Source organism: Pleuronectes platessa, chromosome 1 (genome assembly GCF_947347685.1).
Source record: "Pleuronectes platessa chromosome 1, fPlePla1.1, whole genome shotgun sequence".
In the NCBI taxonomy this organism is placed as follows: domain Eukaryota; kingdom Metazoa; phylum Chordata; class Actinopteri; order Pleuronectiformes; family Pleuronectidae; genus Pleuronectes; species Pleuronectes platessa.
This window is the reverse complement of record NC_070626.1, coordinates 9,690,498-9,707,546: the sequence shown is the minus strand read 5'-3', so window position 1 is coordinate 9,707,546 and position 17,049 is coordinate 9,690,498. Positions and strand designations below refer to the sequence as shown.

At 42.6% G+C, this 17,049-nt stretch overlaps 1 protein-coding gene across 1 annotated transcript in view; it reads left to right on the top strand.

The window, feature by feature from the left end:
• wtip (WT1 interacting protein) overlaps window positions 1-11,715 on the top strand; it is a 29,691-nt gene extending 17,976 nt beyond the window's left edge. The window contains exons 3-8 of the mRNA XM_053420286.1: window positions 945-1,012; window positions 3,193-3,255; window positions 3,701-3,831; window positions 3,983-4,034; window positions 4,838-4,906; window positions 7,420-11,715. Of these exons, the coding sequence (XP_053276261.1) occupies window positions 945-1,012; window positions 3,193-3,255; window positions 3,701-3,831; window positions 3,983-4,034; window positions 4,838-4,906; window positions 7,420-7,572 (536 nt within the window). The 3' untranslated portion in view covers window positions 7,573-11,715. The remainder of the gene's footprint in view (window positions 1-944; window positions 1,013-3,192; window positions 3,256-3,700; window positions 3,832-3,982; window positions 4,035-4,837; window positions 4,907-7,419) is intronic.
• Window positions 11,716-17,049: the final 5,334 nt, after the last annotated feature.

Sequence of the window (17,049 nt, the reverse complement as noted above, 5' to 3'; positions counted from 1 at the left end):
GACACCGCTGCTGTTAAGTGAATTTGAATGGGCGAGCTGTGAGGGATGTGTGGCAGGGGGCAGCAGCAGCCAGCTCGCTGCTGAATTTCCCTGTTAGATTGGATTCCGATGAATGAAGGCTCACCCAGAGGAAGTCGGCCTTCAGATCCACTGTCATGTAGACAGGTTTCTGTTTGGGTTTTGTAGGGAAAAAAATGACAAAAGACCTACAAAGTTGTGTCTAACAGTTGTTTCATCACTCAGCAGCTAAGAACGTCTTTGTTGAAAGTATTAGCTTGGCTCATTATCTAACAAATGCCTGCTCTTGGATCTTGATTATATATTTTTTTCAGTGGCTAATCACATATGCTGATGTTTAGAGCCCTGCCTGTGTTCATGCATGTGTCAAAGTTGGGGACATCCTCCCTCCAGTCTGCTATTGTTGGTCTGTCTGTGAGCGGCGCACAATGGCAGCGCAGGGAAGAGGAGAGATTCTGAGGGGGAGGTTTGGAAAGCAGCCTGCTGTATTGATTGTGTATGAGTTGTGAATGGATTCCTGTTGGGATCAATGGTCTAAGTAATTAAAAGGGGGCACGGGCAAAGTGTTGCGTACCCTTGGCCAGCCATCTGCTCTGAGCTGATTTTCTGCTGCGGCCGTAAAGAAAGAGAGATGAAGGAAAAGGAGCATACAGTATGTTGTGTTACTCAGTAAAGTGACGGATAGTTGTTCTGTGTTCTTTGCTTGTTTGTGGTCATTGCTTTCAGGTTTACACTCCCTCAAAGGTCAGCAATGTTGAGATGGCTTCCTACTAGTGCTGTAACTTTTTCCAACATAAAGATAAAAATGAATTGTCCTTCACTAAACATACACAGAGGGTTGGTCCAGATACTTTTGGCCATATGTATCTGTAGCAGCGATTTGGCCACGTAGAGAATGGAGATTAAATCAGTTGTCTTCTTTTCAGGGAGAAGGCTGCGAGGGAAAGCATTCTACAACGTCAACGGGAAGGTCTACTGCGAGGAGGATTTCCTGGTGAGTCACCTGGGTGTCCAGGAAATATTGATTTTGTTGTGTGATGAGCAGATGAGCTGATGGCACCGTATCCCTGCCTTGTGGAGAGAGGTGAGTGAGGAGCGGGTGGAGAGGAGAACAAGGGATTAGGATCTCCGGCTGCATTTTGCAACCCTCCAGAGGAAACAGACATTTCAGCTACAATTAGGAGTTTAGCACCACCCCTCCAATTCACACCAATTTCCCCCAAATATCCCCAAGGAGCTCAATTACCCCACGTGCTGCTCCTCAGCACTTACAATTAAGGGTGGGAGGAGGTATTGTGGGGCAGCTGTTGCTCTCCGGGCCCTGGTCCATCTGCTTCAGGTTAACAGGGCAGATACAGGACCTGCTCTCACGGTTCTTATATTGTAAATGTTGAAAAAGTATGTCTAATATAAATGAAAACAAAAGGAACAATTATAATTCTGATAGCTTTTTCAATGCTGCAGGTCTGCAGCATTCTTATAATGTATTGTACAGAAATAAGACCGATTTCCTGACTGATTTAGAAAATGGAGGAAGTTGCTCTAAAAGTTTCCTGTAATATAATTATTGCTTCATAAATGACCTCACAAAACATGCACTATTCTGCTGTCACAGCTTCCTGTTTATAGGCCACTTCCCCACCCGACAATCTGTGAGGAAATACTAAAGCGCCTGTTTTTGTTATTTACAATCAGAGCCCCTCAGTGATAAACTGATGCTGACGGTCAGGTGACGGGATGAGACTAATCTCATTCCACCTTCCTCTCCCAGCTGAGACTCGACCAGTCTGGCCTGTCACCCCAGGGGTGTCTCAAGGGTCGGGGTGGCAGATGGTAGATATGGAGTAAAGATGTCAGGGGCAGGGGGCAGCCTGCCCATCACCACCTCCCACCTCCACCTGGTCCACATGTCAGGACCCCAAGGGGCTTGTGAGCTGCAGATGGTCACCTTCATTATCTGCAGTAGGGGTGGGGTTGAATGGAAAGGGACAATCGCCGGGTGTTTTGTTTCCTGTCATGCACACAGGGCACTTCATACCCAGTTAGTCCAGGGGAGTGGTCACTGTCCAAACATGGCAGATACCAAATATGAATAGATGTAAGTGTATGAATGTGCCATCAATGCAGAAAAAGACCACAAACATTATTTAGGAGAATGAAGATTAATGAATTGTGTAAACGCCTCAGGTCAATGCGGCCTGGTGAATAATAGACAAAGGATCCTAAAAGAAACCTCATGTTCATTTTACCATGCACAGCAGCGCCCTCTGTAGACCACTCTGGGACAAACGTCCTGAAGTAGATCAACTCAATTCAGTTTTAGTCATATAGCACAGATTCCTGCATTATCTCAAGGCACATTACAAAGTAAAAGAGACCAAACAATATTTGATCAGAGAGACTTTCCAATAGACTTGGTGACTGTGGAGAGAAACTTTTATAGGGGAGAAAAAACCCTTCCCGAACCAGACCCATGTGGGCGACCATCTGCCTCGACTGGTTGGGGTGAGAGGAGAATGGGGAAGATAGGAGAGGGAGAGATTAGGAACATATTTAAGTTCAGACTGGTTGTTACATGAAAATAATAATTACAATATGAACAATTATTATTATTCAAGAACTGTCAGATCTGGATCCTGCAGCTCTGGAGTCAGATACCTGCAGATACGAGAGAGTGATAGAGAGAGAGGTTGAAAACTATGGGAGAGAGAAAACACAGAGTGAGATGTAGTGATGTGGGAAAAATACATGGGGGGCCAGAGGTAGAGAGTGGGAGAGAGAGAAAAGGGCTTATGATGGGAGTTCCCCCCAGCAGTCTAGGCCTGTAGCAGCATACCTAATACCTATTTTACCCCAAATTGAGCCGTTGTGACTCATTTCCCGTTCCCTATAGAGGAGTGTGTCTTTTAAATTAGCGTGTTCACCCGGGTTAGGATGTGTCTACTGCATCATTTGATCTGAGAGTGAATACTGATTGAATCTATTCCCATTGCAGATAAAAGCCTGATGTTAGTGGGTGTTATTGTTTTTTTTTTGTGGAAAAGGGGCTTAAGGGAGGGTTCACACTCACCTGAGCCAGTTCTGTTTATGAAGTTAGGTCATGTACTGATCGTGAAATGATTCCTTATGCACTGCTGAGTGTAATAAATCCTGTGTCTCTCGTCTCACCCACAGTACTCTGGTTTCCAGCAGACGGCTGACAAGTGCTTCGTGTGTGGTCACCTCATCATGGAGATGGTAAGAGCTTTGTCACGGAAAAGGCAGAGTCCATGAGAGTAGGGAGGGTAGATGTGTGCAGAGTGTCTGGTAGTTTAGAACTCGACCGGCAAAACATTGTGCTGGATGCATGAATAATATTGTTATTTCTGATTCCGCCTGATGTATTATTGTGCTTATCGTAAGTGAAGCAGATACTGTGCAGACATAGTTGGCATTCCAGCTTGGTACATTTAATTCTTGCATCTTTATACGCTCACAGTCTCCCTCACTAGAGGATCATCTTTGATTATAAAGCTCCTTCTGACACGTGACATTACATCACCCTGTCTGAGTCCATGTTTTTAATCTGGACTTTAAGGAACATGGCAGCCCATTGTATGACACTGCTCGAACTCAGTGGCCTCGCTCCTAAGTCTTACTGTTATCTTGTCTGTTTGTGTGTGTTTTCTACGTGGGTGTGTAGATCCTCCAGGCGCTGGGCAAGTCCTACCATCCAGGCTGTTTCCGCTGCGTGGTGTGTAAAGAGGGTCTAGATGGAGTGCCCTTCACTGTGGATGTAGAGAACAACATCTACTGTGTTAAAGACTACCACACGTAAGGAGAACAAATCAAATGTGACCAGCTGTGTGAAAAGACAAAGTGGTCCCTTTGTTCATGTGGCTGTTGTATAATGTTTGAATTGGTATTATACTGGAAAAATGTGTTTAAAATGTATGGAATAAAAATATTTTCTCCTCTATAACAGGGTTTTTGCTCCCAAGTGTGCCTCCTGCAACCAGCCAATCCTTCCAGTCCAGGTCAGAAACACATCTGAATGCATCTGAAAGAATGAATGTATCTCACATATATGTTAAGGTTTTCAACTCGGGGAGAAAATGCTCCGCTGGTTGAAAAATGGACCAGAATATATTGAATTGACCGACCAAACCATGAGCTGGTCTACAAAACATTTAAATAGTAAATTTAATGGATGCATTTGGTTAATGTATCACGTTAAGAACTATTACGTGTTTATTTAACAGTATTTAAAAAATTGCATCGGGTCTAAAATCATATTTGTTTCGAATTACATGCTATTCAGAAAAAAATAACTAGTATGTCCTTGATGTCTGAAAATGAACCCAAATGGAAAAATTTAAATAAATCATTAAAAATGGGCTAAGATGAACTTTTAGATTATACCTCTGCCATATATACTAAGAAATAAATACAAACTACCATTTACTCTAACGGACAGAGTCTTATTAACCTAACCCCCAATCTGCATGTCTTTGGACTTTGGAGAAAACCCACCCAGACACGGGGAGAAGATCCACCTCCACACAAAACCCCCGTCTGAGGCGGGAATCGAACCAGGAGCCAGTGATAGTGCTAACCACTGCAACACTGTGCCTCCAAAACCACCCCCAAAAACTCCAAACTTCCCCCTACTCTTTGCGATACAGCTATACGTATTCAGAGCAGGTGTGGTGTATCCTTCTGTACTGAGGTTGGGCACATAGCAGCAGGAGGAATCAGACCTCAGACCAGCACAATATTGGACCATCATTTCAATGAGGGATATAGTGTGAAGATCTGACTGTTTGACTTGTCTCACCAGGGCTCTGAGGAAACCATCCGGGTTGTTTCTATGGACAAGGATTACCATACAGAGTGTTACCACTGTGAGGTGAGATGATCCTCCAGCACACGCATAGCACACACACGCACACACACACACACACACACACTGAGTAAACTGCATGTGATTTGACCTGTGTCAAGTTATCATCACTGCTTTTGATTCAACCTTTTAGGCTGTTATGAAATAACACTCACAAATATTTGCACACACATGTCACACTCTTTAACCACACATACCCGATTTTGCACACCCGCACAGACACGTGCACACTCACTCAATCCCTTACACACAGTGAACCTCGGTCAGAGCTACAAACTTTGTACCGATGAGTGTGATTCACCTCTCTTGTGGAATATATGAGATAAACACAGACATGCACACACACACACACACACACACACACACACACACACACACACATCAACCCAAGGTTACAGCACAACATTGTGACTCACTGACTAAGCACATTCCAGCGTCGAGGTCTGAACTCAGCTGGGGACTTGTTGCTTAAACCAGACGTGTGAGCTCCCAGTCATCCGGATATTTGACTCAGGCACATTGTTCTTCAAGTGGTAGTGATGAGATCAACAAAGCACATGCACAGTTCATTCCACCCTGCAGTTAGTATCTATCTTTTTCTGAGTTGTAAATTTATAAACACATCATTTTTTTTAAATTTATATATTTCTACTCAACCTTCTCCTGCTAATTTCTCAGCATGGCTCAAATTCCTCTACATAGAAATAGTTCATGATATCATGTAGGAGGTGGTTAATCATTCAGCCGACCTCCGGGGGACAGAGGAAGGGTAAAGTCCAGAGCTGAATCATCCTGGACATGTTAAATCCATCACAGGTTTTAAAAACAATAACATATTTTTTAGATCAATCAATAACATATTCTTTAGATCAATCCATTGGTTTTAACAGGGCAGAATCACAAAGCTTTGCTTTAAACACACTTTGCATTTAAAGAGAATGAATTGGACAAAAGCAACATGTAATAATTAAAATAATAAATGAACCTCACTGAGAGAAGGGATGTTTGGAACGTGGGTTGGAGCTGAATAAGTTATATGGTAGACTCAAACTCTTTAATCAGATTCTAAATGTGAATTTGCAGAGTCTCTGGGTGAGAGACATGATTTTAGGGCTGGAAGGCTTCTGCTTACTGTTTCAAGTTTGACCAAATATGTTTGAGTTGGCTTTGGCTGCCTGCAGGTAAACAGTCCATGTGGGGAGCAAAAGACATTGACCTATATTAATTAACTACTAACTTTCTATATTCATAAACAGATAGTTGTTAATAGGGATCAGCCAACTTGTTATCTGAACCTTAAACTCCTACTAAAAGTATTGTAAGTTATTTGTTATCTGGGGAAATGTTCAACTTGTGTGATGAATGAACTAGTTGGACTGTAAACCCGGTGTACAACGAACAGAAGATTATATTAAAATGGTCTTAAAATATTGCCCTCAGACGATAGCTGACAGGCTCTTAGATTGGGGGTAGACTATATTGAAATGAATAAAAGTCATTTTTCAGTCTGGAAAAGGGGCTCAGCGCCTTTCAGAGGATTCAGTAAGATTCACATGTGCAGTTTGACCGTTCATTTCTAAAATCAACTGCTTCCCCAGTTCTGAGTGATGATGGCAGCAGAGTGGTCCAGGGCCAGTCAGTCTGTCCCTGCAGCGTGTTCTGACCCCAACTCTCATCCCTCACAGACCTGCTCGTAATTTCTCAGCAGTTCAAAGCATCCATATGTGTCAAATCTGCACATACTTGTAAAATAAGTACTCAGAAAAATACACAAGACCACAGGTCAGGTCTAGGGCCTCTGCGCTGCAGTAAACAGGCTTCATTCATGCATCCTTGTTGCTTATGGACACTCTGACAAAAAAAACATGAAAACCCCATGTGTAAAGATCATCTCACTTGTACCAGAGCTTTGCCTCAGGACTGGGCCTCCACAGCACCAAACATCCACATGACTGAAGTCTGTGCATTGATGTCATCCTGCATCTCACTGAACTCTTCAATCACTGGAAAGACCAGACAACGGTTCACTCTCACCAGTTTAAGTTTCAAAGTTTAAAAACTTACAGTAAATGTAAATTGGACATAGTTCTCTGTTAATGCACCGATGTGCTTAAACGAGAAGATCGCCCAAACCTGTCACATCTGTATGCTACGTCTGAAGGAAACGTTTTGCCTAACTCTGTCCAAAGATCTAAAAAGCCATCTACATGGACCTCTTGAGCATATCCTGACTAGTATAATAATCAACATAACTTTATATCAAACTTTTCTGAACAAAGTTACAAAGAATGGAAATTAAAATAACAGCAATTAAAACAAGAGAAAGATAACCATACAACAGAGGAGAACTAGAAGGCTAACACCCTATCTTACCATGTTAGTGGGTTATTCCTTGACCCATACTCCACCATTCCACCAAGTTTCAAGATGATTGGTTCTCTCAAGAATTTTTTTTTTAAACAAACAAACACACACATTGTTGTTGATTGTCTTCATGTCTTCTTGTGTACTTTTTTCAGGACTGTGGTCTGAAGCTAAACGACGAGGAGGGCCACCGCTGTTATCCACTGGAAGGCCACCTGCTCTGCCACAGCTGCCACATCCATCGGCTCCAGTCGCAGGTCACCGCCCACCCGCCCCCCAGCTACCCCCTCCACGTCACTGAGCTGTGAGGGGGAGTAAGGTGGGCAGCAACCGAGCCCTGCCTCTCAGGTGTTCTGCAACTCCACCAGCGGGCAAAAGAAAGGCCTGCACCCCCTCCAGCCTCTGTGTGGCCATCCGAGCTCCCGCCCCTGTCCTGGACCGGTTAGCCAGGCCGCGGACTAGCACACACAGTGCAGCTCCCACCACAAGCCCTGCCGTCACATGACAGGGCTGGGAAAAAAGGGTCCCCCCTTCACCTCCATCTGCGGTCCTTCTCCCCCCCTTCCCCTTGGGTGCCTAACCCTGAAAGCCAACTCGCTGGCTCATCCAGAGGCCCCTGGTGACGCCACACCTCCTGACCCCTGCACATTCATCAAAGAGAGGGGTTTTTGGTTTGGAAAAGAGAACACAAACTCACTTTCTCTCTCTCTTTCCTCGCTTGCCTTGCTTGCTTTCCATGTTTTTCATTCCTGCGCTCTGACTGAAGCGGTTCACCGCAGTGGATTCACCAGCGCTGTCACGTCTGAGAACTCGGTGGCAGGAAGACCGGGGAGCGAGCCACTACATTCCAGTGCCGACAGGGCCGGACAGGCCCCAGGGGTGGGCATGCTTTGCCTTCAGAGTGGGGCCCTCTATGTGCAGCTACTAACACTAAAATGGAGCCCTGCTATAGGCTATGCAAAGCACACCCAGCATCATGTCACAGAGCCGTGAGAGGGGGAAAAAAAGACTGTTGACTCATTGCCCCTCTCCTTGCACCACCCCAACAAAACCGATGCACCGTAGCACCACGAGCCCAGAGGACCGACTGACATTCCACTTATAGAAATCTTAGATGAGACCTCGAGAGATTCACAAGCAGTGTCTTAATTAATGATTATATTATGACAGAAAAAGAAAATTTTAGATGCACATAGATTGTCTTTTATACATGAATATATATTTTGCAGATGTTTTCCACATAAGATCCTAGATGTAGAATCTCTCTTTTTGTTGCTGCGCTCGTGATCGATTCCGAGGTGAAACACGCCGTCTGACGCCTCAGAACACGTTTGGGCTTTTGTATCATTTCTCGTCCAGGACACGGAGCCTCCTCGAGTTGGTCACTGGGTCGGAGATCCAATTTTTTTTTAAAGCAGCCTTGGCTCAAATAGTATTTGCCTGCAGTTGTTTCGTTCCACTTTGAGTACCAAATGACTAGTTCACAAATGAGTTTGGTTTGTCACAGAATAACCCTCTAAAACACACAGTGTCAAACATTTCTAAACTCTTACGATTATTTTTCAAGATTTCTTTTACAAGTGTTGCATTAAATTCCCACAAATGAGACAATTTTGCTTTCCGTCAGTTGTGCCACTGTGTTTACAAACTATCGTTCTCTGAGATTTACCAAGGGATAAGCAATTACCATGTCCTTGCTTGTAAAATATCTTTGATGGCTGCATCTTTTATGTTTCTCCACGGAGCATTTGTGATTGTCAGCAGACCCAGCAAGCGATAGCAGAATGTACAGGTGCAGGCTGGGTAGAGCCAGAAGAGATGGTGCACTAATTAACAGATAAAACTACTTAAAAACACTAAAAGTAAAGCCTGTGTGGGGAAAGGCTGCCATGCATATGTTATATTCCATATTTATATTTGCTTTGGCAGTCTGTATGGATCTGGAACATGGACTCAGTCTATGCGTCCATGAGTACTATGGAAATCAGTCATTAAGAAGTAGCTACATTTCTTCAATAAAGATAAATGAGAACGGGTAAAAGTGATTCTCTATTAGCGACACCTCCCATGCTGCCGTATGAATCTGGCATCTTGCCATTTGCTGCTCAAAGAGGATGAAACTGCATAAACTGCTAAAATACCCTTTTAGCCTCAGGTCTGTCCAGTACACTGGCTCTTGGTATGTTTTTTTCCAGACACTGGTTTTGTCACACAAGCACTGAGAACACAGTGTTCCTATAAGGAACCGCCACTTGTCCGCATGCCTTAAGACAGAACAGGTATGTTTGGGTGTCTCGCTCTGGGGCCTGTACCATGAAGCACCTTCAGATCAGCCTGGGTTTACTGGATTCACTGAGCCCGACATCGGCCGTCCTGGATGAACTGTATCACGAAGCTTAGTTATCAGCTGGCTCTGTTAACTCTGGATTTACTAATCTGGCTATGAGAATGTTCAAGTTCCAGTTTTTATCTCGTCTCCTCTTGTTAGTGTGAGCTGCTGTGACACAATCAGAGTGTAAAAACATCCACATTGTCAGGAATCGATCTGATAATCGGTGTATAATTAATTGAAGTGCAGAAGTAATCCTCATTATGTGACTGTTAGGTGGGAAACTAAGTCTGGAGCAGCAAAACAATTCCACTGATCTATAAAAATATCTATTGAACTTTAATTATTTCTCACTTCAACTCTTTTTGTCCATGTCAGGATCCAGTAGAAATGCTTTCCCAGGGATCTGATCTGATCAGTGATCAGGCTGCTGACAGCTTCTGTTCTCTGAAGTTCACAGGCTCCAGATCAGGTTAGCCATGCAGCCTAGGTAACCATGGCGATCTACCCTGGTTTAAAAAAAAAATGAAGAACTGAGCCAGCTTCATGATATCAACAAACCTGATTTCAGCCCACTGATAGCTGGACGACCCCCTGAACTCGCTTTGTGGTGCAGGCTCCTGGTCCGCCATGAAGTCTGCTGTTGTGTTTTCTGGGGGAACAGCCCTGAAAACCTGGAGCTGCTGGTCCCACCCACGTTTTTAGGAAGCATCCCCCCCCCCCTCCCCCAACCATATTTCCCTTGCTTGTTATGTGTGTCTGAGTGTGTGTGGATGTGTTTGTGTGAGTACTGTGTGTGTATATGCAAAAGAAAATCTACATGAGACAGAAAAACAACTTGAAGCTCTGAGCTGTAGTGTCACTGGTGGAAAAGACTCTTCACCCCTCTCCACTGGGTTTCTGCTGTTATGTGTTTTTTTTAGGATTGGAGCGCAGCAGCTCATGGAGCCAGAATTCAAGATATTGTAGGAAACTTTATCTTTTGAGGTAAAAAATCACTGCATCATTCCTGCACAAGCAAAAATCTGATTTATGCAGATTAACCCCAACTGTTTGTGAAAATTGTGTGCTAGTGTGTGCGTGTGTGTGTGCGTGTGTGTGTGCACCAGTGGCAGGGCCATGGCACATACACCTCACTGTGTTTGCAGGGCAGCACAGCATCAAACACAGTGAACCCCCGCTCTCTCAGTGACGATTTTGATGTTGTCCATCACGTACCTTGATGTTGTTTTAGCACATTGACGGGTTCACACATGTTGTAGTACCTGATCAATGTATCATATTCCGACTGTAGCAAATTCCACCCGTGTGGTTTATTCAACAGAGAACAAATTAATCGCCAACTGTTATTTCCACCTCTGGCACAGCTCTTATTCATACTGTAATACTGTACAATGGACACTCACGTGTGAATAAATACTACTGAATGTGTCAAAGACTGAAGCAGAGACTGAAGCCAAGGGTCACCACCGGCAGATTTTTTTTTTTTTTTTTTTATGTAACCTGATGTAATGAGATTCATTGGAATGTAATAATGTTTAGTTGTTCTCCTCCTAGATGTACATTTGTAAAAGCAGAGACTGCAAACTGATACACGAGACATTCCCCTTGTTTTCAGATGTGTTTTTACCTCAGCTGTGTACAAGAGTTCTGGTCACGAAGAATGAGGCATTTTCTGGACTTAACCTGCACAATATCAACCCCACTGAGAAAAACCTAAAAAGACTGTAAAGCGTGTATCCCCTTTAAAAGATGTCTTAATCCACCTGTTTTAAGAGTGCTACTTCAGTTTCTATTGCATAGCACACAGCTAGTTACCCTGTACATAAAGAGGCTAGTTTTTTATTTTATTTTTTCTGTCAGAAATCACTTGGAAAGAGAAGAAGTTTTTTTTTTTTCTCCTACTGGTAGTTCCAATAAGCACATCTCAACACCTGTCACACAACTTTTGTATCTCTAAAATGTTTTTGATTGCCTAGATGGTTCATAAAAAAGGAAACTAGATCTATTTATCTAAACATGAAAAAGTTATTTAATGTATTAAAATCGGGACGTATCATTTAACTGTAGATGACATAATCTGCTTTTTCAATAAAGTGGTTTTGTAGCTAACTGCAAACAATGTCCATTTCTGTCTTTTATTTTGTTGCATTTATTTTTTTATTTGGTCATTTTTAGCTTATCAAGACTTTCAAATGTGTTTTTTATATAGTAAAGCATAAAACATACCACCAGAAATTACATGCATCATGTGTTATTAATATTAATTTATTGAAAATTTTAAACTATAGATGATGGGTTATAATAACAGTTTAGTATCAATGATAGATTATTACATTAAATTAAATATGCCATAAATATTACACATAAAATTTGTTTTTTAAATCAAATTTTAGGGCTAAGCATTAAAACAGTAATGATAATTATTGCAATATAATTATAAACCAAATTTCTCAAATGTTTTGCTGTTTATCAAGCATTAATGTGTTAATATTTATCACAAAGTATAGTCTAAAACAAAAAGCTTCACTCAGGATTAAAAATCTGTCCTTCAACTAAAGATAAAATTACAAATTTATCAATATTGGCAGATTTTCATCTTTATATTGTTAATGGCCATTTTGCCCAGGCCTATTACTTTTGCATTAGAGTGCCTATGGGTTTAAAGAAATGACATTTGGACAAACACAATTAGCTCATCATGCTTCATAGACATGTCACATGCTACACGCTAGTTGTGTAGCATGTGCAGAAACATGTTGAACAGAGTTTCTTTACGTGTGTTGTAACTTTACAGTTGAACTGATCCTGTTTCCTTTGGACAGCGCCAGGCTAACTGTTTTCCCTTGTTTAAAGTCTTTATGCTAAGCTAACCATCGGCTGTAGCTTCTAATGAAGTGAGCTAGTATCTGAACTTTACACAAGTCACGTTAAGTGTTCTTTATAGAGCAACCTCACAAATCCTCACAGCACCATTTTTATGAAAACGATTAATGCACCTTGTAATTTGAGACGACGTTTACAATCTCAGAGCCTGTGGGTTTGAAAGAAACAAAACAAAACACTTCAAATAGCTTTATTGAATTTATGCTCAGGGCTGGTGATCTTCACACATAGTCAAGTTACATCCAAGCATGCAACCCTGTGCTGTAGGCCGTCATGTGATGGTCTCTCCCTCCTGGGATGCAGCGCAGCGCACTGATGCTCAAATGATCCTGGAAAAGACATGAGCATCAGAAAAACCTAAGGAAGATGATGAGAATAGAAAACACAACACAGTAATGAGTACAATTACTTAGTTCATGTATCTGCACTTTACATTACATGTCATTTGGCAGACGCTTTTGTCCAAAGCAACTTACAATAAGTGTACTCAAGATCTATGAGGGGCCATTTAGGGGTTCAGTATCTTGCCAAGGACACTTCGGCATGCAGATGGGGAAGAGTGGGGATTGAACCGGCAACCTCTTGTTGGAGAACGACCACTCTACCCCCTAGGCCACACCGCCCTACTTTACTGAAAGTAAACTTTTACTCCATTACAAAGTAAAAGTCTCCATTACATACATCAGAAAATATCTGCACAACATTTTAAAATGAATTGTGTTACATGTTCACATTGTTTTTCTATATTTTTTAAAAGTAATCATTATCTACAGGGAAGTGATCCACTGATCCAATCAGAGCAGGCAGATAACATTAGACCCCGCCCCATACTGATGTCATAGACTTTTACATTAGAGTTTAAAATACACTGTGCAAATACTTTTACTTTTAGCACTTAAAGTTTATGTAGGAGTAAGTAATAACTTACTCTTAATCAAGTAGAAGAGTTACTGTGGTTCTTCAGTGTGTTTTTGTTTATTAATCTGTGCTGCCAACGTGTCACCTCCCTTGGTACTGACGCTTTTATAAACTGCTCTAGTACATTAACATCCCTGATAGGCCACACAATCATAATAAACAAACTGTGCAAATATGAAAAACTATCAAATTAAGTCAGGGAATAAATATTGTCTCATATTTGACATAAAAATTGCTTTGGTACTTGGAGGTATGATAAATAAACCCAGTGATGTTTGAAGAAACCTCCAGATCTCTGCCACTTAAACTTAATTCTCATGATTAAAGTGGTCTCCTGATGATGTTTCATTCGATGCTCGATGACTCTTTGAACAGTTGTTTGTGTGACTTGTTAAAAAGGGCTGGGCTTTTGGTTTGAGTGAGGAGACTGCTCCCCCTCGGTGCTGTGTTGTACAAACGCTTGGTTGAACAGGAGCAGAAAGTTGATTCGTTGATTAAAGGAATTCTGCTCTTTCTCCTGATATCAAATAGTAAAGTGTGATGCATCCTCCAAACACACACACACACACACACACACATACACACGCACACACACACACACACACACCCACACCCACACACACACACACACACACGCACGCACGCACACACACCTGCAAACACACTGAGGTGAGAAAAGCAGCAAGAGCATAAATGATCTCAGCAATGGAAAGAAAGGCAGAAGGAGGCCTGCAGTAAAGTGTGTGTGTGTGTGAGTGTGTGTGTGTGTGTGTGTTGTTTGCTGTTTATTGCAATGAACCGTGGAAGCTTTAAACTCTCAGGAAGGTTGTACCTCCGGGTCTCACAGTGACAAACTGTGGAACGATGAAGAGGACGTGTGTGTCATGGGTTCCACGGAGCAAGAACACGCCACAGGCAGTACACTTCTGCATGTGAGTGGGTGGGTTGAAGAAGCAGGGATCTCAAGTTCTTACTAACCTGCCTGCTTAATGAATAACTGATGCCTGGCTCAACCTCAAGAGGGTTAGAAATCAAGTTATCCAGTCTTTATAGCCTCATGGAAACCAATTAAACAAGACGGAGCTTACAAGACGGTGTTTAAACTGGACGGATTGTGCTAAACACCAATTTCACCGTGACCATGTTTTCAACATTCCTGGTAATTTCATGTAAATGATTTAGTCTAACACAATGTATATGTGTGTGTGTGTGTGTGTGTGTGTGGGTACACAGAGGGAAAAGGGTAGATGGATAGGAAGAGGAAGGAGAAGAACCAGGTGATGAAATTGATACATCAAGAACAGAAAAATATTGGAGTATTAATTGTTTTCCTGACAAATGTGTGATTCAGTAGAGGAACTCTGTACATGTCACATCCTCATCATGTAAGAGGTCTGATTCCCCCCCCCCCCCCCCCCCCCCCCGCCACTGTAGCTCTCTTTCCTCTGGAGAAGGCTGTGCAGAGTCGGACGTAGGGAAACACAATCTTCTTGTCCGTAGTGGATGGAAACTGAGAAAGGAAGTTAGACAAAGGTTTTTAGGAGGAAATAGAATGTCTTCCATGGTCAGTTTTGTGACTGCACAACACGGCTGCCCCTGGTTTTTTTGTTCTTTTCCGGTTATATCTTTCACATCATTACGGAGTTTATAGGAGTGATGAGATAGGGTGCTATTAGAATTAGTATGCTGATGGTAAACAGCAAATCAGCATCAGAATTTTACCCACATTTTATTTCTTCTTCTTCTTGAACGATCATATCCAAATGCCATCCTCTTCACCTTGTTTGGTGTTTTGATTGGAGGATTGGAGGAGGGATTTTGGAGGAGTAGCAGACACACAAACAGACAAACAGCTCTCCAGTTGGAATAGTATAATATGACTGTAGGATATAACTTGGAAAAAAAAAAAGAAAAGTCAAAACCTGCTTGCCCTTAATACAATTTCACTTTCAAATGTCAATTACACTGAGTGCACCTGTAGTCATAAGGCACCGAGCCACAGACTAGTCGGAGATGTTGATACATTTCTGTGAGGGCGTACATAAAAGCAGAGTCTGCCCACTCTCCGGTGAACAGTGGTGTTCAGTGTGAGGAACTCGCTGGTGTTGGTTGACAGCTCCATGAGTTGGGGCACAAAGCACCCTTTATGTGTGTGAGGGTTCCACCCTGTGACTCAGGGAGCTGGCTCTCCCTCGCTCTGTGTGTGTGTGTGTGTGCAGAGGTAGCGGAGCCCCCTTGAGGGATCTGCTTTGAGGTGAGCTCTGTTACAATGCACAAAAAGCACACCTTCCCCACGGAGCACACAGGTCCCTCCACTGCCAGGAAATGAGTGAAAATATGCTCACCACAGGATTACCTCATACACACTCAGTCTTTGGTTACTGACACTTTGTCCCCTTCCTGCAACCAAAATATGCAGCCTCTGACTTACCTTTCTGTCCGGATCTCCTCCATACACCTCGTTTGAATTTCAACAACATGTGTTTCAATCCCCTCGTGTTTTTGTTTTTGTACAGGACGCTGAGTTGATGTATTTACTTGTGAAGCCTCAGCAACAGTAGCAGAGGATGTTTGAAGCGCCTCTAGAGGAGAATCACATTTCATCTCCAGAAAGTGGAGGGGGAAAGATATTACACTACCAGATACTTTGAGTCACCTCACAAATCACTGCCATTGTGGTGTTGAGCCACGAGCGACTGTTTTCAGTTGCTTTTCCAAAGTGACGAGATGTTCATCTGAGAATCTGCCTTCTCTTTACAACGGAGGAGACTGGATTCCTTTTTGCTCCTGAGACCACAAAAACAAATTACATAAAAACGGCAACGTGTTTTACTAGAACCAATGTCCTGGTTCATTCAGAAAGCATGGGCTGTTTCTTCTGAAGCTTTGTATTAGCTGTAAAAAATATATTAGCTGTAAAAATATATTAACCCCTTAGACAGCAGTATTAAATTGCCAGACTACAATACCAGATATGAAAAAAGACTGTCCCCTGCGCCCCCAATATTTCACCTGGTCTGTGTCCCTTGTATGGAGGGTTGAGTCTTCCTGCAGTGACCCCCAGCTCCCCGCTATCTCCCTGTTTTTTCTTTCCCATCAAAATGAAGACTTGATATATGTAGCTGTTCCCCTTCATGACCGAAGTGTAGCAGATTGCGGCCTAGTTGCCAATGTAGGTTATTGACATGAAGGTGTGTCTTTCAACCGTAACAGACTCTTCAGGTGCTACATAGAATAAAGTGATTATAAATTTTTGTCAATAAAGATGAGGAGGCTATTCATTCGCTTGTTTTCTCTTGGTCTTGAAAAAGCCTCAAACAACTGTGAAGGTTAAGACATGTGTGTGTTCTTTGTCCACTGCTGCACAAAGAATACACTCATCAAATATGTCTCCACAGCCAGAAACAGCCTTGATCTGAAACATGTGAGATAACCAGCTGTCACTCACGGTCCGACCGTTATGATATATTCATATCACCAGTGGAACAACATAGGCGGACATCAGTGTGGGAGGATTGTTGTGTTGCTGAATAAGAGCCAGATGTTGGTCAGTATATGTGTACTTGTGCAGATTCAGTAGAGGCTTTGCAGACAGAAAGCCTTACCAGTGGATGTGGTCAGTATTTAAAAGCCCACACAGATAAGAAGATAT